Genomic DNA, 24,972 nt, shown 5'->3' with positions numbered 1-24,972 from the left:
CCACTGGGCATCAGAATCATTCTCATGTTGTCAAATACAATTTTTTATTAATACAGTAAGGTTTATTATTTAAAATGTATTCATTGTACATAGAACAACATCTGTTAATTTAAACAATTGTAAAAGCTATGTTTTCAGAGCAAGTACATGTAATAATTAAGGAAGCCAGTAAAGGTTGGTCTGCTCATAACCTTCAATGGAGAAGTAACAATAATTGTTTGAAGTCTTTTTAGTGCAGTGATATTATTGCATTTCATCATTATTAATGGGTATAAAATACTGTAAACCATTTAATTTTCACTTCTAGATATATTCAGGATTCTATGAAATTTCAATAAAGTCCCTGACACTCCATGTTGTAGGAACCCAGAAAAAATTGCCTTGCAAAATTGAAGCAGTTCACAGCACCACTGTAAAAAAAAAAAGTTTAAAATGAGTATTGTTAAAGATATACACATGTGGGTTCATAAGACATACCGGTATGTACCAATCTGAGCGGTTCTAGAGATTAGTATCACAAGATTTTACTCTCCGTGATTCAATATCAGCCCTATGTATAACGCTGTGTTGATCAGGCGAACTAATTGACAATGGCCCTACAGGTATCGCTATGCAATCACAGTAGTTTTGTATTCTTCTTGCATTTCGACCATGGAAAAATATTTGTTTTTGAGAGTGGCCGAATTATTAGAAGAAAAACAGAAACTATTTTTTTTTAGTATAAATTCTAGTAACTGAAATGCAGGATTGGTAAAGAACAAGACAATAAGCAAGATTGATAAACCTTCAGCGAGCACTCCTGAAATTTCAGATCATTGGTACCATGTTTTTGGATACATTCAATAAAATTGGGTTATTTATTTGATGTAACGAAACATGCATTCACAGCAGACGGAAATTCGTTTGAGATGTTACTGGATTTTTGTATTCAGTTTTCCATTTCAACCACCATCATCACTTAGTAAGCTGAGATCATGCATAAATGCACAGTGTAGTGCCACCAGAAAACCAATTGCTTGAGAATATTTTGCACCATTACACCATTTCAAATATTATATTAATTCACAGACAACAAAATAAAGATTTTCAATAACATATAAGTTTTCCCACAGTTTATGATTGTATGGCAATTACATGGCTTCACCAGTTTTACTCTGGAAGAAGTTGGAAACAGATAACAGGAAGGGGCTACATGGCTACATCTTTTTTTTTTTAATTTGAATCAAGCATGATTTTTAAATTTTTTTTTTTTTACAAATGTCTATTTCAGGGCAACAGAAACAAAAACAATAAATGTGTAGGTAGGCATTTTAACAATTGCACTATTAATATTGGATGAAAACGTCATTACCGATATAAATCATAATTCTGTTCAAATTAAAAATAAGATCACATTTAATTTAGTCAGTTTTCATAATTAAATACATAATAACATGTACTTATAAATTTGAATAAGGTTCAACGGCTTTTTCATTTAGTGCCAGTTTATACACCATAAAACTTCTGGTTTAGGTGTCACACTCAAAGAGTGAAAGGCCTTTGGTTTGGCATCGCGAAATGTTGGAATTGAATCCCCCCAAAAATTCAGTAAAGTTTACGAAAAGTAAAGTATTTTCTAAAAGAAGTTTCGAATAAATACAAACACGAATACATTGCTTAGTTGTTAGTACCGGTAGCAAATGATCACGGTAGCACAATCTGGTCATTCTGTGTTTCGCAAGTGAATAACTTACTTGTTTTCGAAGTATTGCAATTGTTTATTATTATTCAGTAATGATTATAATACGCACAAAAAAATAATTCGTTGAATTTTTATGATTTGGAAGTAATATTCAACTTAGTTTCATCGTAAACGAATGATTTCGGTCGAATGTAAATGCGATGCGATGCGATATCCGCCATGTTATTTCAGTTCACGTGGTCATTTAAATATGTTAATGACGGCTCAGTGACCTCGTGGTGAACGCAACAGGGGATTCACCGATGTTTAGCAAGATCTTTATGCTTTGATTTTGACGGGGAAAACGGCATGATTTTTTTTAAATCGAAAAATTAGTTGTTTTCAAAAAAATAAACTGAGCGTTCAAAGAATAATTTAACATTGTTCACAGAAATAACAGCCCATTGTCGAAACGAAGCTTACCCATTCATGCTATTCACAATAAACATGATACTCTTGAATAGGTGTCAATGACTACGGTAAAATATAAATTAGACTCTTTTAGGCATCAGGAGTGAATGAAATATCCAAAACATTAAAAAAAAAAACTGCCGAAAAAACGGGCGATTTCACGGTCCGTTCACAGACTGTGGTCCGTTGCAGACTGCTCGACCGACCGTCCATACACGTGTTGTCACTGTACATCCGCCATGTTGAATAGCACAAGATCGCCAAAATCTTCATTGCAACTAACAGTTCAATGCTCACAACATAAAAAATACGAATATAATCATAGGCAACCTGCTATTATATAATGAATAAATTGATCGACACAGGGAAATTCCCCCCCCCCCCCGAGTTGTGAATATTTCGGAAATCGCTACACAAGCAAAAGACCGGAAAACGATTTACCGGTACTTGAAAACTATGTCCTCGTGAATTAATCGTTTGTGTACAATAATTTGACAGGGTATACAATTCACAAACTAGTTTCGTAGATTAGAGACAATTGTTTGCTTTTTTTGGTTTTTCACAAGAATATAAAGCTGGCAATCATCATAATATTCACGTCCGTACGTCACAAAATGTACACCAATCGTACCCCAATAAACTGGAAAACTTACCTTTGCAAACACGTCTCTTATGCCGCCTTCTTGAAGTTCTTGAAATCAAATAAAGTTACTAGTTCTTCTAGTAACGAGTGAATGAGACCACTGAGCCAAACAGAATACATGTATAAACAGTACTATAATAAATTGCACGCAATGGAGAAATCACGTGCCGTAATAACAGCAGCCTTACTCACAGATCTAATCTACTGTAAAATATTTTATTTCAGCTGGAATTATCATTCGCTGAAAAGACTTTTTCTGGGTGTTTTGTATTGAATTTATTTTCATTGATTTTTGACAAGTTGACTGTAAAATATAAGAAAAGGGTATATTCGCTGGATTTTATTTTAACTGAAACATTCCTTCAGCGAAAATAGCAAAAAAATGTTGCAAGCAAAAATAAAGTATTTTACAGTAATTAATTTATTCTGAGCATGCGCAGACGTTTTGTCAATGTTGCCGGGAGAGGCAATTTTTGATAAAATCGTGAAAAAGACCCACTTGGGATTTTCAGATCTGGAAAAAAAATTACGTCCATACTCGGAGGGGACATGTTCATCAACCTGCCAAGTTTCACTGATATCTGCTGTAGAATTTCTGAGAAAATGTTGGAGACGGAATTATGGACATAACCTGAATTAGTAGTCCCCTTTTCAGGCTGCGCCTGAACGGGGACTAATTAAATCCAAATATGGTTGTATAACCGAGTTAAGTTATTCAGTAACTTACATCTCCAATAGTATATGGATGTCCATTCTGGCATTCTGTGAAACAGAAACACAGGGAAATAAGACCAGTTGAACAAAATAGGTTGGCTGGTGTGGTTTACAAGAAAGAAACCAACAAAAACATCAAAATGTAAATATTATCCTGAATTGACCAATCTGAATAGGGTCAAAGCGCACATACACACACACACCAATATAAAATCAATCTAAACAGCATTTTTCTGGAAAATTAGTCATACTGTAATTAATGTAATTTAAGTTTTAGGTCAGTGGAATTAAAAAAATATTCACGAATGGCATCCTTCCCTTATGATCATCTTTACCTGAAATTTGTGCTTACAATAAAATGATAGAAAACTCTATATGTAATCTATCGATTTACATGGTACAATAAAGTTCATTATTATTATAATAATACCTGTAATTTGTGCTTACAATAAAATGATAGAAAACACAATATGTAATCTATCGATTTACACGGTACAATAAAGTTTATTATTATTATAATAATACCTGTAATTTGTGCTTACAATAAAATGATAGAAAACACTATATGTAATCTATCGATTTACATGGTACAATAAAGTTTATTATTATAATAAACAAATCCAATTTTTGTCACTCACCATACCACTTTGTACCATCTTTAACCGCTTGCTTAGCTTCTAATAACAGATCTTCATGCATTGTTGGAAAGTATGCATTCTACAAAAATAATCAAGATCATAATTTACACATCAGAACTTTGCTAGATGACATTTTTAATTCTTGTGACATAATTTACCCAGTTCTTGAGGGCAGAGCTATGTCACAGAACATTCTACTTTGCTACTTGTAGCACTGTACCATGTATTTCTATGGACTCTGTGCAAGCTGCTGTGGAACGCCGGTCAACGAGCCGTTGAAAATAGCTAAAGTCAAGAAAACTACACAAACTCAACTTTGAAGTAATCTTGAGCAACCAAATATATTATATATATTTTACATATATGGGTAATCTAGTACACTGTTCAGGACAGTCTCAACAACTATCCCAAAGAACAGTTTTCCCATGATGTATCCTTGGAAGGAAAAGATGTAAAATAACAAGGTTATTACGAAGATACCTCAAAGTATGCACTCAGACAGTACGCTGTCGCATCAACCTCCACTGCGCGTCGGTCGATACTGGCGCTGTACTGTCTTCGGACATACTTTGAGGTATCTTTGTACTTTGTAATAACCTTATATTATTTAGTTCCATGTACAGGCATCTTTGAGTACCAAAAAGGTATTGTACACAGTGTGTACTCTACACAATCGATTTTGTAAGATTCCTTAATCAAAATGAACCCCCCCCCCCCCCCGGAAGAATAGTTGAGTCAGCCTGTTGACTGCTGGGGAGGTAGGTCTTCAAGAAAAAAATAAAACTGTATATAAATGACTTGAGACACAATGAAAAATGTTGTGATGCCCGAGTTTCTTTGTATTTACACTTATTATGTTTACCAAATTACAAACTCCATAACTATAGTAAGATGTTTTTCATGACCACTATACGAATATTTGATTTTCTGTGGCATAAATAGTTTTGTCACAGCAAATGTTTGTCCATCAGTGGAGCGTCAAAATTGCTTAGAGGGCACACTGGTTATACACAAGTTTACTGAGTCTTTCATTATAGACAAAGAAGGTGTTTAGAAATGTATAGGTTGGATCACGCTCCGAGGGGCATGATCTAACCGACATAGCACTGCCCGAGAAAAGATTTGTATTAGCCAATCAAATGATGACATTTTGACGACAATTTGTGGTGAAATAGAACCACACTTTAGCGCGACTCTGATTGGTTGAGGGCTGTTGGCCATGTGCTAATACCAGTTAGAACATACGCAATATTTGCACAGGGGAAATGAAGCATCAATAAAGTATCAATTTTACTAAGATTACTGAAATTCCAACTTACGTTCATTGACTGTGGATTGTTCATCAACGCAACAAGGGGGTCTGTCACATTATTCTGGCCACTACACTGCAAGACTGACATAGCATGTACAACGATGGCAGCAAGGGTACGATGCAGTGGGTGCTGATTAGCCACTACCTTCAGTTGGGTACACTTTCCTCCTTGTCTATTGAACACCAGATCTTTAGCCAGTCTCTTGAATATAAAATTGTGAATCAGTTGACATATTAAATGGCAATAGGTTTTAAATTTCCTTAAATAGGTGCAGGATTATCTCTAATAATTACACGTATCTACTGGTTGTTATACTCATAAAATATTTAGAAGATTTTCACAGCAAATACTGAAGATAAGGAGTGGTATTTCGAGTATCTATATTTTTTTGAGTTTGTAGCATGAGAAAAAATACTCATACTGCTTTGAGATATACCACCATCATCTCTAGTATTCGCCAAGAATTACCTCATTATCTTATGTAAAACTATGCTAGCAAAAAAACAGACCATGTGGCACAAATAAAACCTCAAGTTAAAATATTCACATTTGAAAATGATCGTTGCTGTGGAACATTCTATTATAAACAATGGCATCATATAGTGGGTCACAGTTTCAGCAATGGTTTTTTTGTATCGTAAATCATCAAACAACACGATTATATCGGTTGGACCGACCATAATTGCTACATCTACCAGTAGTACATAGTATAGCACCGATTACTTGCAATGAATTTCACTCAGTATTCCAGGACTTGTTCACATTGTATACTGATGTTTAGTGCTTCTATTTATTTCATCAAGATAATTTTATTACTCATTGGGTATCATACATACATGCGGGTTTCATTAAATTGTTCTTAACTGGAAATACGTTGTTCTATTGAGTTTGATCTCCGATTGACCCCCAGTTTAGCATGCTGTTTTTGTCTGTTAGCTTCACCTCGGTCAACAAGCTCCCTTCGAGTCAACAAATCTGTATATTGACCTTGGCCAGAGTCATTATATTATTGACTAAAGATTTCTTACTATCCTATTTTTAATGCAAATCTCTCACATCAAAATTACCTCACAAAACAAAATATTTACTAAGTATTTCACTTACTTCTTTCTGTACGGCATTACTTTTCTCAATAAAAGTTATCAGATTCTGAGAGACCTGGAAGATAAGAAAATATATCTTAAGAAGAGCCATCGAATGTCATCCTCTGTTTGCAACTACTTATCATCTTCGCCCAATAATCTTGATACTATAACCTCCCTTGTGGCAGAAAACAATTCTCTATCATCTCTACAAACAACAGATACCTTCATATGTCAAGTATTATACTGCACCACAAGCCCAACACAGATAAAAATGCAGTACAATCACTGCACAAAATGGCTAAAATACAGATATGTTGGTGTATTTATGGTGAATACTGATACGTAGCGATAAATAAATTGGAAATACATTTTCTGTATTTGTGGCTACATACATGTACATAATATATTTGCACTTTATTAATACATTGTCACTGCATGATAAATACAGGTATATCTGTGATACAAATTTAGAATCAAGTCAACTACAGTATTCAGAACTCTGCGTATTCACATGCACTGTAGTATGGAAGTATAAAATGAATACCTGGTCATCCACTGGCATCCGTGTATTGGCGTAACTCATGGTGAATTCTCTGTAGATAGCCAACATGAGTAAGGCTTCCTTGTATTCTCTTTTCTCTGTGCATCTCTATAGGAAATAAAATAAAATAATAAAATAAAATAAATAATAAAAAATAAATAAAATAAATTAAAATAAAATAAAATAAAATAATTTTAAAATATTTTTAAAATAAAATAATTTAAATGAAATGAAATGAAATAAAAAATAAATAAAATTAAACTTGATGAGTGCATAATGTTCAATACATATATTTCAATTACTTCAAAACGAGTTATGTACCTGCACGTGATCAATTCCTTTTGTTTTACTACACACAAAACAATGCTTCTGATATCACACAATTTTTTTTGTTTTGAAGGCATATTGTTATAAATTATCTGTAAATCTAAATATTTACAAACTTTAACATCAGTTACATATTACATGATTCTGTGCAGTAATGTCAGCTGTATTAGGGCATTTTAATTTGTGTGTGAACATATAATAATGGTGTGTACTGAAAGCACCAGTTCAACAGTCTTGGATTTAAATGAGACTGATTTCAAATCAAAACAGTTGGGTTCATAAATTGTTATAACTATAAACACGCCTTTGTTGACGTTTATGTACTTCCAGCTACCCGGTAATTTTTTTTCAAGGGCACAGCCTGTGATGGCGCACTATTTTTTAAACAGATTTTTCAGTTTGCTCGCTTGAGGGCGCACTCCGCCTCTGCAGCCATCTTCCAGCAATTTCATGAGTGAAGATCGTTTTTCAAACAAGCCATTTTAATACACCACAGTGATCCGCCATCCAAGGCTCTTTTTGAGAAATCCATGTTCGGTAAACTTGTTACTTATTTTGTATATAGTTTTCTTGAGAAATTGGGATTTTATTTTTAATTTGTCGTCTACTGTAGTTATAAATATAGATCGGCTGCTCGTAGTATTTTCAATGTTTCAAACTTTGCTGATGTTTTTACTATTTTATGTAATTTTATTTTTGGTATGACATCCAGTCGTACATGATTTTTTTTGAAGAAGATTTTTTTATGATTTTTGCGTTATTTTTGGAGATAAAATTTATGAAATTATCCCACAAGTATTTGGCATTGGTATTTATGAACTGTGATAGTTTGAGAAGATTTAAAGACTTCTCGACTCTTGTGTGTCCTGACAGGGTAAGTATAGCATTTGTTACAATTTCTAGATCTTTAATCCTTATCTGGTCAAGTCATTGGGAAAATAGTACATGGGGCTGACAGAATAAGGGTTAAATTTGACATTAGTCTGACCCAGTAAAGATTTATTTTGTTGCCAATACAAGGGCATTGCTAAATGATTGCCATGCTACAGTAGTTTTAATATGTGTGCCACTGTTGTAATTTTGTTTGCAGATAAATTCCCCTCATTAGGTAATTATAGTGAAGTCATTTAAAACAAAACTGTGATCAACATGTACATTTGTTAATTATACTGCATTTTGAAGAAACTCAGTTTATAGAATATTTTTATTTATTTTCATTAGTGTGTGTTTACTGTGAGTAAACAGAAAATTTGTTTTTTATATTGTAGTGTAATCCCCTATGTATGTGTTTTCAAATTTGCAATTGCTTTGATGCCCAAAGAGTTGCCTTTGTGTCCAGTGACAAATGCAAATACATGTATTCTCTATATAAAATCGGATCCATATTATATTTTAGTCAATTTCATCAAATTTGGTCTTGAAACTGGGTGGCCTTTCAATGTTATTTTCACCTTGCATTTATTTTGATATGTAAGTGATTGCATATATATATGTACAAAAAGTATACAAACTAATAGATATACTGGTACATGTATTTTGTTTTTTAAAATAGTTTCTTTTTATTTTTTTCTGTTCATACTAGAATCCTAGAATAAAGAATGCAATTATACTATATACATAATTATAGCATTTTTTATTTTTCTGCATACATAAACAAATTTTTACCTGGAGAATGTCTTTTACTTTCTTAAATTGTCCATCAAGCAAAGCAGTCGCCATAGCTTCTCGTAAATCTTGATAAACCTTGCCACAAGTGACAAAACGATCTGGTATGACTTCAACCTGAATAAAGAAAAACATCATTTGTTTCAACTGAACATAAATTATACATACCATGAAATTATTTAAAGGTAAAACAATCCTCATTTCACAGGTTATCAGATTTGTTAACTTGCCATAAACACTTTACAACAATATTTGAATGAACTAATTGAGGGGGGGGCATCCATTTTTAAAACAACAAAAAAAGGAAAAACAAAACAAAAGTAAAAGAATAAAACAAAAGTTTTAAATTCATCAATTCAAATTCAAAATGGCTACCTGAATTGGAAACAAATAATATTTTATGCAAATTTTAGTTTATTGTCACGATTTTTATGGTATTTCACATTATCATTCATAGTCCATGAATTATTATAAGCACCTGCAACAATTAAGATGCAATTTATTCACAATTTAAAATTCACCTGTTGTTGAGCTTCTGGCGGGGCAATCCACCTCAGACTTGGATTCTTGAGCAGGCCTTGCAAACAGTCAATACCATATCTACGACATATCTGTTTTACAAGGAACACTCTCGGCCACTTGGATCCACAACTTGTGAAGAATTTAGCTGTAATATCGAGTAATTTCTTAGCAAGCATGAATTGTGTTTGGTTTGCATCAATCTCCTGTTGATTTCTTTGACGACTTCCACCAAAGAATTTGTATATGACTTCAGCAGCAGTGACTAGTCCAAATCTGACACCAGCAACTGACTGTAACTGTGTTACACCAATACTGCTTTTATCATGTCGGCTTTGTTGAATAGAATCTCCAATTTTTGTAGTAGCTCCTCTCAGTATAGCAAGTGTGGCATTTGGGCAGAACTGAACAGATTGATTATGGTATGAATCCTGTGAAGGAAATGAAAAAGTCTTTTATTAATGCCGTGATTTGTTTTATTTATATATGTCATGGATATTGCTTAATTCACATTATTTTTTCATTACCAAAAATTATACAATTTGTTTTGGGTTTTCATGATACAGGTACATGTATACTAATATTCTGTAATAACATTCTGGGAGTATGAGGTTTACTTGAATTCACCTACCTCAATGCACTGGATGCACAGTAAACAGAGTTCAATGGTCTCTGCTTTAGACTTCACCAAGTGTTGTGCAGTATCAAAGTATTCTTGCAAGTGTACATAAACTTGACGATTGCTAGTTGGAACAAAACAGGTACAAATTAAGGATGTGAAATTTAAAATCCTCAACACAAACTCCACCAATGCCATCATAACCAGAACCACCATAACTACTATTTGGAAGTAAACTTTATACCTTGATTTAAGTAGTAGTTTGTTCTGACAAAAGAATTTGTAGTAGCAGTAGTTGTAATAAGAATGATCTGACAATAGGATTTGGATCAATACAATCTTCTATGGACGGAGTAAATCCTTTATATCTTACCTTGATCTAAGCAGTAGTTGTAATAAGAATGATCTGACAATAGGATTTGGATCAATACAATCTACTATGGATGGAGTAAATCCTTTATATCTTACCTTGATCTAAGCAGTAGTTGTAATAAGAATTATCTGACAATAGGATTTGGATCAATACAATCTTCTATGGATGGAGTAAATCCTTTATATCTTACCTTGATCTAAGCAGTAGTTGTAATAAGAATGATCTGACAATAGGATTTGGATCAATACAATCCTCTATGGATGGAGTAAATCCTTTATATCTTACCTTGATCTAAGCAGTAGTTGTAATAAGAATGATCTGACAATAGGATTTGCATCAATACAATCTTCTATGGATGGAGTAAATCCTTTATATCTTACCTTGATCTAAGCAGTAGTTGTAATAAGAATGATCTGACAATAGGATTTGGATCAATACAATCCTCTATGAATGGAGTAAATCCCTTATATCTTACCTTGATCTAAGCAGTAGTTGTAATAAGAATGATCTGACAATAGGATTTGGATCAATACAATCCTCTATGAATGGAGTAAATCCTTTATATCTTACCTTGATCTAAGCAGTAGTTGTAATAAGAATGATCTGACAATAGGATTTGGATCAATACAATCCTCTATGAATGGAGTAAATCCTTTATATCTTACCTTGATCTAAGTAGTAATTGTAATAAGAATGATCTGACAATGGGATTTGGATCAATACAATCCTCGGTAAATGGTGTAAATCCTTTACTTTGTCTGCCTTTCTTCTCAGATTCTCTCGTTACATAACTCATTAGTTTAGTAATGACTTCAGGTTCTGGTGCTTCATTGTCAGCAAAACAATATCTAGAGACTATCTCCATGAAGAAGGCATTGCAACGTTGACGGAATGCATTGTGAGCATCTACCACTTCCCTGTGAACAAAATGTATTTTTGTTTTAAGTGAATAACAAAATCATAATGAGCAGGCTTTTTTTCTATACATGCTGTTCTAAACTCACAGATGCAACCATTACCCACCACAATTGATGAGTTGGGATGATACTCCACTCCCATCATCTGTCAGAGTAAACATGTGTAACTGTTGATTATTAAAACATCATGATAAGTTGCTTATTGCTCTCTGGAAACAACATTTTAAATTATACAATGTACATATATGAACTCAAAAGGCAAAGAAGCGTTCATATCACTTACTTGCATTTTGCAGAACTCTCTAATCTAAAATGCTTTGATACTTCCTTTCTGCAAGTTGGACAAGCTCTAGTGTCAGTGACCCTAAAAAGTTCCTTCAGACACTTCAAACAAAAGACATGATCACAAGGCAATGCCACAGGTTCATTTATTGCTTCAAGGCAGATACCACAATCTTGTACACCATATCTGTTGAACAATTTTACACACAACATAAAAACTGGAAGGATGATGCATTGGATCCATAAAACTACAACAGTAGATACATGAAACTGATAAACAGACAGGGTAACCACAATGTTCACCTTCCGTTGTGCACATCACACAGAAGGCTTCAACATACTCAATTGATATTAATTTACATAAAACTTCCATTTTCAAAGTAAAATTTGATGAAATTGCCTTGGCATAGAGTACAATGTAATATTTTTCAAAATGCATCAACACAAACTCCTTGGACATCAAGCCCTGAACTACTGAAGGTCAAGTGAATAGTGAAAGATGATATAAAGCGTATGTGATATATGCAGTGTCCTATTGTTTTAGCTGTGTTAATATTCTGCAGTATTATATCTTTTGATCCGGTGTTATTTTTTGATCCTGGTGTTAATTTTTTGCCTGAGTTAAAAAGAAACACAGTCCAACTTTGAATTCAGAAATAACATCACTTTTCCGCAACCGAGCCAGTAGTCAGTGTTGATCACTTTGCGGTACTACACAGGATTTTTGACAACAAAACTGATGTTCCAACTCTACAATTAGAAAATTTAAATTAACACTAAAAAGGAATGCTTCAACACTGCTTCTCACAATACCAATAAATAATGGATAACCTCTAATTAATTATACCATATATCATTCAAGAATTTCAAAATACTTTTATTTCTTACTTACTTGAAATGAACTTTACTTGCTGTCTCATTGCATTTCCTGAGAAAGTTCTCTATCGTTGTGACACTCTGAACAGATTTCAAGTTAACACCTTCTCCCAATGCCTAGATAGAACCACAAAAATTATTCTGTCATTGTAAATCTCATCAACTACAACAATTATTGTGGATATCAAAGTTGTTATCAAGTTGGATGGGTAGATTAGTACTTCAGTGAGAGGAACAAACTGTCACATCACAGGAGTGTCGTTCCTTCATCACGCACATATCATGGGAATGGGCTATATAAGTGGTAGATGTAGAATTTCTGTTAGAGCTTCTGTAACTGTAAATAAGTGAAATCTTTACTGATACAACATCAGTCAGGAAAAGTTTGTAGCAGTAAAAATAAAGTAGTCAAGATTGATCTTCACACTTTACCACAAAACATACCTTCATCAGACGATTACAATGCTTAATGTTCTCATCTCCAACCTTCGTCTTAGGTGGACAAACATGTTCTACAAATAACTTCAAGACACAAAGACGAACCCACAGTGGTCTGCAAATTAGGAATAGAAAAGATTATACGTCATATTTGTATACTGGTACAAAAAATAAAAACAAGAAATCAGAATGAATGATTAACATAAAAAACTTGAACTACACTTAATAGTATGGTGATGCCATCAAATCAAGTGACAACATATTCCTAGCTGCACTGCTGAATAACAAAGTACAGTGGAACAACTATTATAATTCAATTCTTTTTATATTTGTTTTTCTCTCTTACTTTGTTTGTTTTGTATATGTTTTTTTTCTTCTTAATATGGGATATGCTAACTTTTCTACTTTATATCCTGCAATAACAATTTAATAATAATAATAATGACAACAATCAGATTGACAGCATATTCCTACCTGCACTGCTGAATACGTGTTCTGCTAATCTCACCATAGAAAATGGTACATTGAATCTCAGCATCTAAGACTCTTTCAACCACTGGACCAGCATCTTTTACTCTTCTTAACCATCGCTCTCTATTAGCATTGTCATTTAACTCATCTTTCTTTGGCTCAAGACTTTCCATCAACGCTATTAATGCCAGAGCATCCAGTACCTGAAAATGACATAAAATATCAGTGTCGTAGAATGGTATGCTGGTATCTCCTTTCTTAGAAAATATGAAATAAAATGTATGAGAAACTATTTTGATATAATGTTTGTTTTTTAACATTTGAACACTCGGTAGTGCTATGTTTTTGTTAGTTGGAGCTTGATATGGTGAAAATAGTGTTTGAGTGCAAATTTAACACCGAGAAGATTGATTTGATTGTCCATTTGTGTGCATTTTTCAGCATTAAAAACATTTAAAGCAGAACATTTCATCAAGTGTTTGCATTAATTATCACCTACATGTATATTTGAGACAGTCTTGCATTATCACAGAAGCTTAGAAATGTTTTGAGGTGGGAGAGTTTTAAGTTGATTTTTATATTGATAATAGGAATATTTAGAAAATTAAAATACACAGCAACATCAATTTACATAAAAAAAACACACACAAACATTTTTAAGTTAGTGAAATATATATTCACAGGAGTTAAAATCAACAAAAGCTTCCACACAAATTAAAATTTTGTTTGGGGGAGAGTGTCCAGACAGGATTATTACCCCATCACATGCTATAATGTTCTTGCATCCAATGTAAACAAAAAATGTCACAATCAAATGTGACAAAACGTGATGCAAATTTTCTAAAATTCTACTTTTGAACACATCTATCAGGCTTCTTATCATTGGCAAATGTTTAATAATGATTTTAATATAATGATAGTCAGACAGCAAAACATACTGACCACTTGCATTTCTTGTTCCGCTGGAATTCTTTCTAGGATATCAACAGGCAGTAAACGTGCAATCTGAAAGAAGCTGTCCAGTCGTCCACGGATACGATGGTATGACATGTGTACTTCAGGAACTGCAAAAAAGAATTCTTCCAGACTTTCTGCTTGGTGATATTCAAAAGAACCGATATGTATTGCTCTGCATACAACCTAATGAGAATGAAACACATAGAGTCAATGTAAACAGCCCCCTCACATGTAAATTATAGTAAATGTGTGGATAATGAGAAAATGAAAAATAGTAACCATGGTGACATGTGCTGAAAATCCTGCTGATCCCAAAACAAAAAATCATGGGTAAATAATTATTTTAAAGTTGGACAAGCAAGTGGAAATTCCATCTATCATAAATTATTTGAGTTCTCGAATGGGAGATACATTTTTGTATCTTCATCTCATACACATAGTGATGATTTTTATTGTTTTCACAGATCATACCTCAAAGAAATACTATGTTGTGTGTTCAATATTACTACTACATGTATAAAGAACTTCAATTTAATTTAATTTCACTGTTTTGTATGAATTCTATTTTTACTGATTTTTGGCGAGTTGTATATAAACCAAAAAATGTATTTTCACTGATTCATTCCTTCAGAAAAAATAAATTCCAAGAGAAAATAAAGTACAGTATTTTAATAAAATGCCAGTACAGACATATATAACTATTAATGAATCACAGCACACATACCTCATATTCATGATCACTGCTTGCTTTATATATCATCCTGACAAAATCATGAAGATAGGAATGCATGAATTCACTGAAGTCAGAATTGGATAGATTGCTCAACACTGTTTGGCCAAGTTCTGCTTCCAAAAGCAACTCAGCAAAAGTAGTGTCAATATTCTGCTGTCCAGTGGAAGCTGAATAGGCAAAACATAGATGTGTTGTGTTAAAACAGTGTTGCTGAAAAAACTGAGCTTCTCTGGCAACAATGTGTCAATATATATAAAGAATCATCTAACCTTTCATGTTTTGTGCTTCCTCCCATTTCTCTTCAACAAACTGCTTGATGACCCAGGAAAATGGGCAATGAGCAGTAAAAAAGCTGCCATTCACACCGGATGCAAGTACAGGCACGATTTCCCTTGGTGTATTCTTCACAGGTGATAAGAATGATTCGTATGTCATTTCTAATAACTTCTGATTTCTGAGTATTTGCAACCATAACTGATGAATCCAGCTTCCAGATGGTGACTTCAGGATCAGATCTAAGTTGTCATTGCGGTCAGCAAAGCCTATAACTTGTGCTAACAGTGGTGTTACTGTGCTTACCAGACTTTGCCATATAGCACGCCTGTGAAATGTGATGACAATTAGTATTTTTACAGTACTTGGTTATCACCCACCCACTTCCCTGATAGTTCTGGTAGCTAGAAAACACTTAGTCTATCTTCTTGATTGGAAAAAACACATTACCTGAAAGTTCCACTGGTCTGAACACTTTCACCAGTCAAAGCTTGTTTACACAACCACTGAGTTGGATCGTGTGATCTTTGATCTTTCTCTTTCAGTAGTTGACAAATACGTTCCTTTAAGATTTCAACAAAGTTCAGCTGATCTGTGACAATAGTAGATATTATAAGGTTATTACGAGAATACCTCAAAGTATGCATGAAGACAGTACAGCTGGAGTATGTGTACTGTCTGAGTAATAACCTTATTATTATACATCTTTTCCTTCCAAGGATACACCATGGGAGTTCAAAATGTTTAGAACAGAATCAACGACCTTCTTTGTCTGGAGTCCGATCAAACTCTGGTGGTAGCCATGTTTGTTTTTATTATAAGAGGACCCATTTCCTAATATCCTAATATGGTAGGATGGAAATACCCCGTAAAATATCGCAAAATTACGGCACGCTGTAACTTATTGTGTTATGGTGATGTATAATAATACTTTTTATTAGGAATCAGATCTCAGCCTCTGTTTTCTTTAAAGTACAAAAATGTAGGTAAAAGGATTAACAAATATGGGTAGTTGATTTGCAAATTTGACTTAAAATGCCTGGTGGCTACTTGGTTTTAGACAAATCCTATTGTAGAGATCTATTTTGTACATGGCCTGCTTTGCTTTGACCAATTTGTTTCAAACTTGGTACACTGGTACAGCTTTTGCGGTGTAAGCTGTATGACCGAGGGCAGTTTTATCATATATGTTGTAGGTGGAATTACAATTTTACCACGGCGTGACCTCAAATACAACATAATTTAGAATGACGCGTTCTGTTTTGATTGATGAAATTAGGATGCACTAGTCCAGGCATGATATAGAAAATTATTGTCCTGATGTGAGGGCGCACTTCATAGCTTTATGAGGCTGGGCAATACACGATATATGGTAATAGTTAACAAGCCATGCATGGAACAGTCCAATTAGTTATCAAATTTTCACCACTAATTCCATTTTTTCATCACAAATTTACAAAATAGTCCCATTTTATATTCGGCACTTTTGGGACAAAAATACCCAATTTTTTTGAGTAAAAATGAAAATTGACTCAAATTTTGACTATTGGCTCCAAAATTAGGGTTATTGAAGAATATAAGAAAAAAGTGCAGACAAATTTTGGGGAGAAAGTCTGGTGGTGAAAAGGTTAGAGTGTTGTCAAATCATTTTTCATTTGCTTCTATGCCCACAATGATTGATTGTAGGACTCCTTACACCCAGAAATTATGATGGTAGAGCCTTGTATGCCAACACAGTTTATGGAAGGGAGGCCCTATTACACTCTGAAAGTGTAATACCAAATCAGTCAAAGTTTGACTTCTCTCTAAAATGTGCAATGTACTTACTGGGTTTGCTGCCTTCCCTTTTAAACAATTCTAGTAGAATATCAATTCGACCTGTTGATCGGTGTTTTCTACACTCTTCATCTTCTAACATTACAGCAGCAGACTGAATGCAACATTTCAACAATGCTCTTGTATCCAGGAGAACAGGTTTATCGGAAACATCTACATCCATTATCTCACCATTAACTCCTGGCACTTTAACAGCACAACTTGGCACCTCTTGTACTTTACCAATAAAACCAGCCTCATACAATAGTCCAGCTGTTTCAAGTGAATCTTCTTCACAAGGGGCAACTTCTATGATTTCATCTCCCCCAGATTCAACTTCCATTTGTTGTCCTGTTAAAAAAATCACACTTGACTGCACATGACATAATAATGACCAATGAATGTAGTTGTGTGATGATGCTTACATCATTACAACTCATTCAAAATTCAATTTTTTACTATACTACAGAAATCACTTCCAATTTTTGAGTTGTCCCACTGCACTAATCAGAAGCTGTCATCAACTTTGCAAATAAAATTTACACATGCCAAAAAAATGAGAGCAAAACACTCTCTCCTATGTCACAAAAACACATTCACTGACAGAACATGACCTGAAAGCCCAGCCAATCAGATAATATTACTAAAGTGCATTTTCAAATAATCAGCTTGAGTTGTGGTTGAGTAGCATTGATGTTGAACTCAGCAATGAGGGTTGCCAGGTATACAAGTGTTTGGATGAAGATGATAGTATAGCCTGGCTGTTGCACAGTTGGGGCAATTCAACTTCTGAAAACTCAGTTTGAGCGCCGGCATGTGTATTTATAATAGTGATGTGAATTCAATAACATATTACAAATATGTGAAATAATGTTTTGATGAGAATCAATACACATCAAAAATATGACTTGCCTTCCTCCAGGTTTAGATTCATAAGTTTCACATCAACTGGCATGTGTTTCATCTCACTTTCCATTATATCATTTGATTCCTCAGATATCTGAATCCCAGAATCACTGGGAGAAATCTTATTCAGTTGTTGCCTTTTTGGAATGTCACTTTCAAAGACAGCACTCATTGATTGGTTCTGCAGAGCAGTAATTTCTGGATGGCTTGACAGCGGTGGTCTCAAATCATCTATATGTGCAGCTAGCCATTTACCACCTGAATGAGAATTGCATTGATTTAATTAGATTCAGAATTTACATTGTACTCATTGTAGACAATGGTCAACTTGGTCCAATCATTCACTTACTTGTCTTTTCTAAACATAACACTCCTAGATCAAGTTAACTAGGGCAAATATTATTCATCTAACACAGTGACCACATGTCTTCTGTACCATATTAGAGCAAATGAAGAAACAAAACCATTAAGGTCACACACCTTGCAGTCCATCAAAACATCCACCAGCAATTCTTGGTAGTTGAATAATAAAAACGACATGAGCAAGTTGCCAGTTATCATTGTGTTTCATTGCTTGTGCTCTTTCATCTTGTACTATGTATCGTGAGCATGCAATCAGGTTGGTGTTTTCATCACCAGCATCACACTGAACAAGAAGAAGTCTTTCCATCTTTGAAGCATCAGTGTCAGTGAAGAATGCCCTGAAGGAAAGAAACCACACAAATTTATACTTCATGGTAAAGGATAATGGTAAAATGATTACAAGTGAATGTACAAGTACATCACTCTGGGCTTGTGAGTTCAAAGCATATGACTGACGATTAGCAAGGAAAGGAGCAGCATACAGGACTAGCAGTTTTTATTGTACCATTTATGCTACATGATCTGCTCAGAGTGTACATTACAACCTGGGTACTTGCTATACTTGGAACGATACTATTATGGAAGGTACACACTAAAGATATCTGATAAAAGGAGCTGGATGATGCCACAATGCTACTGATGACAGCATAGATATAAGCACACCTTAGAGTTCCACTCTCCCAATCCATATCATTTTTAAGAGAATTTAGTAGCATATTTCCCCTAATCACTTTGGTTATCTTGTTCAGGAGAACCATTTTAAGCTCCCAGTCCATTTTCAGGTAAACTGAATGCAAGAAATCTTACCTAACATGTTTAGTGAATTGTTGCTCAGTGTGCAATGCTTGTAAGAAGACACTGTGTTGAAGTAACAGCTTTGGATGAAGACCAATGTTTCTAGCCAGATCCTGTATATCATATCGGGATAATAATCTGGAATGGGTGGTAACCTAGCAACATAGAAAAATAAATAAATTATTATATATAGTGATAGAAACTGAACAGTGGACATTTTCCATTATAGACATCTGTTACGATATATTTCAATTGCATGTTTTTTTTTTCACAAAATAGTTGATATTTGTGAAGCAGTATTTTCTACAGGTTGTACACTTGTTAATGTTATACACATGTACATGAGTATGCGCATCGCTTGGTATACATATATGTGTCCCTGTAATTAAAACAACTAATAATGGGCAATATTGTTCAAGACCTTGAGCTAGTGTTGATCAGTTAGTGACATTTGTTATCTGACATTCGAATGCAAACAAATGATGCCACACATGCTTTGGCCTATACTGAGTTTCATTATATGTACTCTGCAAAGATATGCTATTTTTAAAATACCTGAAGTTGATATTTGTGAGTGCGGCTGCACTCCTACGCATTGGAGTACTGGGTTAACTCTACAAGGATGGCAGTATATTATTTTTGGATGACTACATTATCACAAATGATATACTGCTATTTCTTTGGGCAGTAGACTTTATCAACAAGCCACTTGATTTTATTACCTGTGCAAGTATTCCAACTGTATTTCCACTTCTTTTCGCCATACTGACTTGGTATTCTAAATACTCAGCTACTGAATTGTGTTTCTGTTCTTTGAAGTACTTCTGCCACAGTCTCTCTGATGAGCTGCACAGTCCTGATTTGGTTAACCGTGCTACAGAATCTGGAGTTGCGCAGTACAGCAGCAGTTCCTGGGATTGCTCATACACCTACAGAAAACAGCAAACCCTTATTGCGTTCTTCTACTTTTGCATGGTAGAAAACTGAGATAATATTTATTTATTAATAACAAAAGTGGTTTAAGCTAGTCATATGAGGGTAGTATACTATCATAAAGGGGTACTGCTGTCCTTTCATAAAATCATTGCCATGTCCCATATATATATATATTATCAATGACAGTAAACTGGCATTACAAATGACAATGCTATCAAGACTTACATGTTTCTGCCACTCCTGATTCCCTTCATGTTGATTCATATCCGTGGTAACTTGTAATACAATTGATGCTATAGTGTCATTATTGAATCCAATGAATGCATCATGTATTTTGAATCGACCTTTGGACCTGAAAAAAATAAAATTAATACACATCCAAATATACTAAAAATTAGCTATTGAATAAAAAGTAATTTTGATACTTTGGTTATTTGACTTTTTAAAATTCGGGCAAACAGTTTTTTTCGCAATCAGCAAAGCCAGGAGCAGCACAGAAGACAGGAGCTTCATATCCCCTCCATCCGAATACCGTTCTCATAACCAGTAATGTAATGTCTTAATGTATTCTTTTCCCATTGGAGAGTGGCCACCCAATCATGGACACAAACTCGTATTCTACCTTGAAGTTGAGCAAACATGCTCTTATGTCACAGATTAGAAAACAAACCTGTCTCTCTGGTGTGGACTCTGGGTAATGGTAGCAAAACTCTTGACCCATTTCTCCAGTCTATCTACCACTTCAAGCTCTCCAGGTGTGAGCATTGTTGCCATTGCCAAGAAGTGTTTCTCAAGACGATTGATAAGTGGAATTGGAAACCTTTCATAAACAACATTTTTATCCGCAACAACTATCAATCTAGAAATCAGAACAAAAGAAAATAATCATATGGTAATGATTGCAGGTTTATGATAAATGATTGAAACCAAATTACACACAGACAAATGAGACAACATAAACTAAAATTACATTGTATGTTCTCTATATTCATACTAGAAACTCGCACTACATTACCTGAACTCATTATGTACCCTACATTTCACTCTGTGAGTTCCAAGACCTAAATCTACATATCTCTGTCCACCAAAATACACATAGTACTGGTTCAAGGCATCATATAAACTCTCATATAAACTTTCCAAGTTTAATAATACAACAGTACGACCAGTTTCCATACAGACTTTGATTCGGTTGATGTTACGGCAAACCTAGAGAAATGAGAAATGGATTGTTAATGTACGAGTGTAAATGAGTCATGGATAGAGCATACAATTCAATGAACCATGCTGGCATCAATGTGGATGATCAAACACAAGCAGAGCTCAACAGAAGATTCTGAAAGTTACATTTGGTGCTCAGAGCCAGCCAGTGGTTTTGACCTCATCAATCAAGTCTGGCACACTCACTCAGGTAAGGCTCAATCTTACTGTACTCTTGAAACTCAACTGGAGAAAAACAAGTACCTGTGTATATTCTTGATCTTTGGGAAAGCTACTACCAAAAATGATGACGGTGTCTTCCATGCTGAGTAACTGCTGTTGTAGAATACCAAGTGCTGCAAAATTCTCTGTTAATACCAGTAGATAACGACTCTCACTAAAAGAATATAGGAGAAATGACAATTAACAAATTGTGTAATTCATAATTTTTTGTATTATTCACCCACTGTGGGTGGAGCTACTATAATTGTGGTGCACTGCCAGTACCTTCAGATCCCTTATTTCTGAAATGATCAAATTTTCTGTTTATTTTTTAGTCACATATTTTCTCACCAAAATATCAAATCTATTTCGAGATTGAAAATTGGTTTATGTTGATTTCCCTACCAGAGATAGATAGTACTTTTTATTGATTACAGAAAGTTATCTTCAGATGCAACAGCTAAGTGCAAAAAGATATTGATTCAAAACTGATTTGGCAACATACTCGTATCTTTCTAATGATAAGCGTAAAGTTTGTGTAATACTGTGAAGTCAAAGAAACATAATTTATATATTTAAAGAACATTTCTCACCTTTCCATATCCAATATGTCCCTGTCCAAGCCAACCAAACTGGCACGGATAAGCCCAGCTGGATCACAATCAGGATCAGTTGGTCCCTGCAATGAGAATACATCAATCCACATTCTGTTATTTCTTCTTATATATCAGTAAATTGTTATTCCGGAAATATTTCCAGAATGATCTGTATATACGCTGACTTTTGCAAAGTTTTGTCCATGCCCATCGAATCAAGAAAATAAAGCACTATACAGTATATTCTCAGTACCTTGAATATGAAAGTGTGAAAATTTAGAAAGTTTTCATAATCAGTAAAAGTCAATGATTTTTTTCTAAGCTGCAAACCTGTCTAAACGTGAACCATGTGAAAACTGGAATCCAGCCAAAAACTAAATCCTGTGTAACTGGAAACCTGTCCAAATGAAACCCTGTGTAAACCCTGCTTTTTCAGTGTTCACCTTAGGCAAGTTACACTTTATATTCACACCTTTATTTGCCTCTTATCAACATTGTGTAGCTGTTTATTAAACACTTCAACAGGATCTATATTATCCAGACCACCAAAGTTACGTCTTATGGCATGGACCAGTTGGTGCCAGGTTGGTGGTTTACCAGATGCTTTAGAAAATCCATACACCATCTTGACAAGACTTGAAACCAGATAAAAATAATGAGTTACCATGGAAATTCTACAGTCATTAATTTTATAGTGATACATTGTATAACATTTAATGTTGCTCCTAGACAAGCATGGACGACAGAAATCACTAACGACTTTTCACTGAATGTAATCAGAAAACTATAAAATATGACACAATAATTAGCACATCGAATAATTTCACTTAATGGTAACTATACATCAATTTTTCGCTAACCTCTTTTTTCCAATCTTGCTAACTTTCAAAATAGTTGAAATTTTAAAGTATTACCTGTAAAAGTCTCGTAAACCAAAGAATTCTTTATTCTGGTCCTTGTATAATGTCAAATATCCTTTTGCCAAAGCAGGAATCATTGGTTGGATACGAGACAGCACAACGTCCTCTGTTGAACATATACCTCTGTTTTAAGAAGAAAAAATAATACCAATTGTATCATTTCACAAACCAGGATTTCCATGCTAATAATGATCATTCACAATTTTCATTAACCACCAGTTCTCTCTTTACATCACAAATTCACAAAATAGTCCAGTTTATAGTCTACACTTTCCTTCAGAAGATAAGGACAAATAAAGCCATTTTTTTTTATAGTGAAAACTGAAAATTGATTCAAATTTTCTCCGTCAGCTTCCTAAATTAGAATTCATTTCTAGAAATATTGAAGAATATAAAAAAAAAAATGCAGAAAATGAAGGCAAGAAAGTCTGGTGGTGAAATGGTTAAGTATTGAATATGACACTTTATTACTGTAAATTGTAGTTATGTTAAATGTTATCATACTGTCTTTAATAGTTATAAAATCTTACACAGCACTGTCCTTGAGTTCATCTTCATCGGGTACTCCCCTTGATACCAGTATCCCACGGTTCATCTTAGCAGGATCCAACGCCCAGTTTGAAATGCCAATAAATGCAACTTTCTTGTGAGGTGGTGGATTATCTTCATCATCACACCCATATTCCAACAATGGATGCAACGTCTGAAGCAATGAACGCAATACATTTCAACAATGTCATAGAGCTAGTCGATAATGTAACTTGAGGGGTACAATTTATGTGGCTGTCAATCATTTGACCAACAATATCTTTAGATAGTCTAAATTCTAGGCGTGTCGGATTTATACGCTGCATATAAGAAGTCAGTGTTCAGCTGATTCTAGGAAATTCACACTTGATGCAAATCCAATTTTATGTTTATTCAATATATTGTTCGACAAATTTATATCTAACAATATATTGTAAAAATATTTTATTTTAGCTAGAATTAATTTTCGATGAAAAGACATTTTGGATGTTTTGTATGGAATTTATTTTCACTGATTTTTGACATACCTTGAGGGGCATCTTTGGTGAATCTTCAGCCAAACCTACTTCATCTAATACGACTACTGAGACAAACCGATCCAGATCTTTACCTTCCTGGAAACGACTACACTGTCTGAACGTACCCACAATGCCCTCTGGTGTAGACAACGGACTGCACTGATAAGATGACATATGAACCTAAAAACACAATATATATGGATATTACTGGTAAGCATGGCAACTAAATGTTTGTTGTATTTCATAAATTTGTTGATCAAACTTGGATAACTTTGACCTAAGTATGTTTCAAGAAAATTCAAAATAGTTTATTTTAAATATGAGAAAAATATACATTTTATAATTTAATTCACAGCAAGCAAAGCCTGCCATTGGTGGAATATTTACCTGCTTAAATGTTTTAAACAATGGAGAAGCAGCAGCCTCTCCCTGCATGGCATCAGCTACAATAGTCTTGGCTAGAGACTTTGAACTCCCTGGTTTACCAACTAAGAATAAAGGTATCCTTAACTCAATACAAACGACCATCATGAAGACATTCTCTTTCAGCGCAGCATTTCTTGCAATATTAGGTCCAAGTAGAAGTTCATTTAGAAACACATCTTGACATCTGAAATAAAGGAATAAAAACAATTTGTGGTGAAATGAGAAACATAAG

At 34.1% G+C, this 24,972-nt stretch overlaps 1 protein-coding gene across 1 annotated transcript in view; it reads right to left on the bottom strand.

Annotated features, from left to right (window-relative positions):
* Positions 1 to 24,972, bottom strand: part of LOC144357015 (E3 ubiquitin-protein ligase rnf213-alpha-like) — a 65,496-nt gene that overhangs the window by 13,335 nt on the left and 27,189 nt on the right. The window contains exons 27-58 of the mRNA XM_085502822.1: positions 24,702 to 24,924; positions 24,324 to 24,494; positions 23,799 to 23,971; positions 23,263 to 23,391; positions 22,821 to 22,983; positions 22,346 to 22,431; positions 21,795 to 21,927; positions 21,346 to 21,539; positions 21,001 to 21,189; positions 20,556 to 20,682; positions 20,117 to 20,323; positions 19,407 to 19,549; positions 18,717 to 18,937; positions 18,243 to 18,494; positions 17,343 to 17,681; positions 15,966 to 16,107; positions 15,512 to 15,843; positions 15,234 to 15,409; positions 14,495 to 14,692; positions 13,556 to 13,755; positions 13,088 to 13,196; positions 12,660 to 12,760; positions 11,769 to 11,954; positions 11,234 to 11,485; positions 10,208 to 10,319; positions 9,579 to 10,007; positions 9,058 to 9,174; positions 7,069 to 7,173; positions 6,544 to 6,597; positions 5,446 to 5,640; positions 4,127 to 4,205; positions 3,502 to 3,536 (exon numbers count right to left, since the gene is read on the bottom strand). Of these exons, the coding sequence (XP_085358948.1) occupies positions 3,502 to 3,536; positions 4,127 to 4,205; positions 5,446 to 5,640; positions 6,544 to 6,597; positions 7,069 to 7,173; positions 9,058 to 9,174; positions 9,579 to 10,007; positions 10,208 to 10,319; positions 11,234 to 11,485; positions 11,769 to 11,954; positions 12,660 to 12,760; positions 13,088 to 13,196; positions 13,556 to 13,755; positions 14,495 to 14,692; positions 15,234 to 15,409; positions 15,512 to 15,843; positions 15,966 to 16,107; positions 17,343 to 17,681; positions 18,243 to 18,494; positions 18,717 to 18,937; positions 19,407 to 19,549; positions 20,117 to 20,323; positions 20,556 to 20,682; positions 21,001 to 21,189; positions 21,346 to 21,539; positions 21,795 to 21,927; positions 22,346 to 22,431; positions 22,821 to 22,983; positions 23,263 to 23,391; positions 23,799 to 23,971; positions 24,324 to 24,494; positions 24,702 to 24,924 (5,572 nt within the window). The remainder of the gene's footprint in view (positions 1 to 3,501; positions 3,537 to 4,126; positions 4,206 to 5,445; positions 5,641 to 6,543; positions 6,598 to 7,068; positions 7,174 to 9,057; positions 9,175 to 9,578; positions 10,008 to 10,207; positions 10,320 to 11,233; positions 11,486 to 11,768; positions 11,955 to 12,659; positions 12,761 to 13,087; positions 13,197 to 13,555; positions 13,756 to 14,494; positions 14,693 to 15,233; positions 15,410 to 15,511; positions 15,844 to 15,965; positions 16,108 to 17,342; positions 17,682 to 18,242; positions 18,495 to 18,716; positions 18,938 to 19,406; positions 19,550 to 20,116; positions 20,324 to 20,555; positions 20,683 to 21,000; positions 21,190 to 21,345; positions 21,540 to 21,794; positions 21,928 to 22,345; positions 22,432 to 22,820; positions 22,984 to 23,262; positions 23,392 to 23,798; positions 23,972 to 24,323; positions 24,495 to 24,701; positions 24,925 to 24,972) is intronic.

Source organism: Saccoglossus kowalevskii, chromosome 8, assembly GCF_978046115.1.
Source record: "Saccoglossus kowalevskii chromosome 8, keSacKowa6.1, whole genome shotgun sequence".
NCBI classification, from domain to species: domain Eukaryota; kingdom Metazoa; phylum Hemichordata; class Enteropneusta; family Harrimaniidae; genus Saccoglossus; species Saccoglossus kowalevskii.
This window is presented reverse-complemented; position numbering and strand designations above follow the sequence as displayed.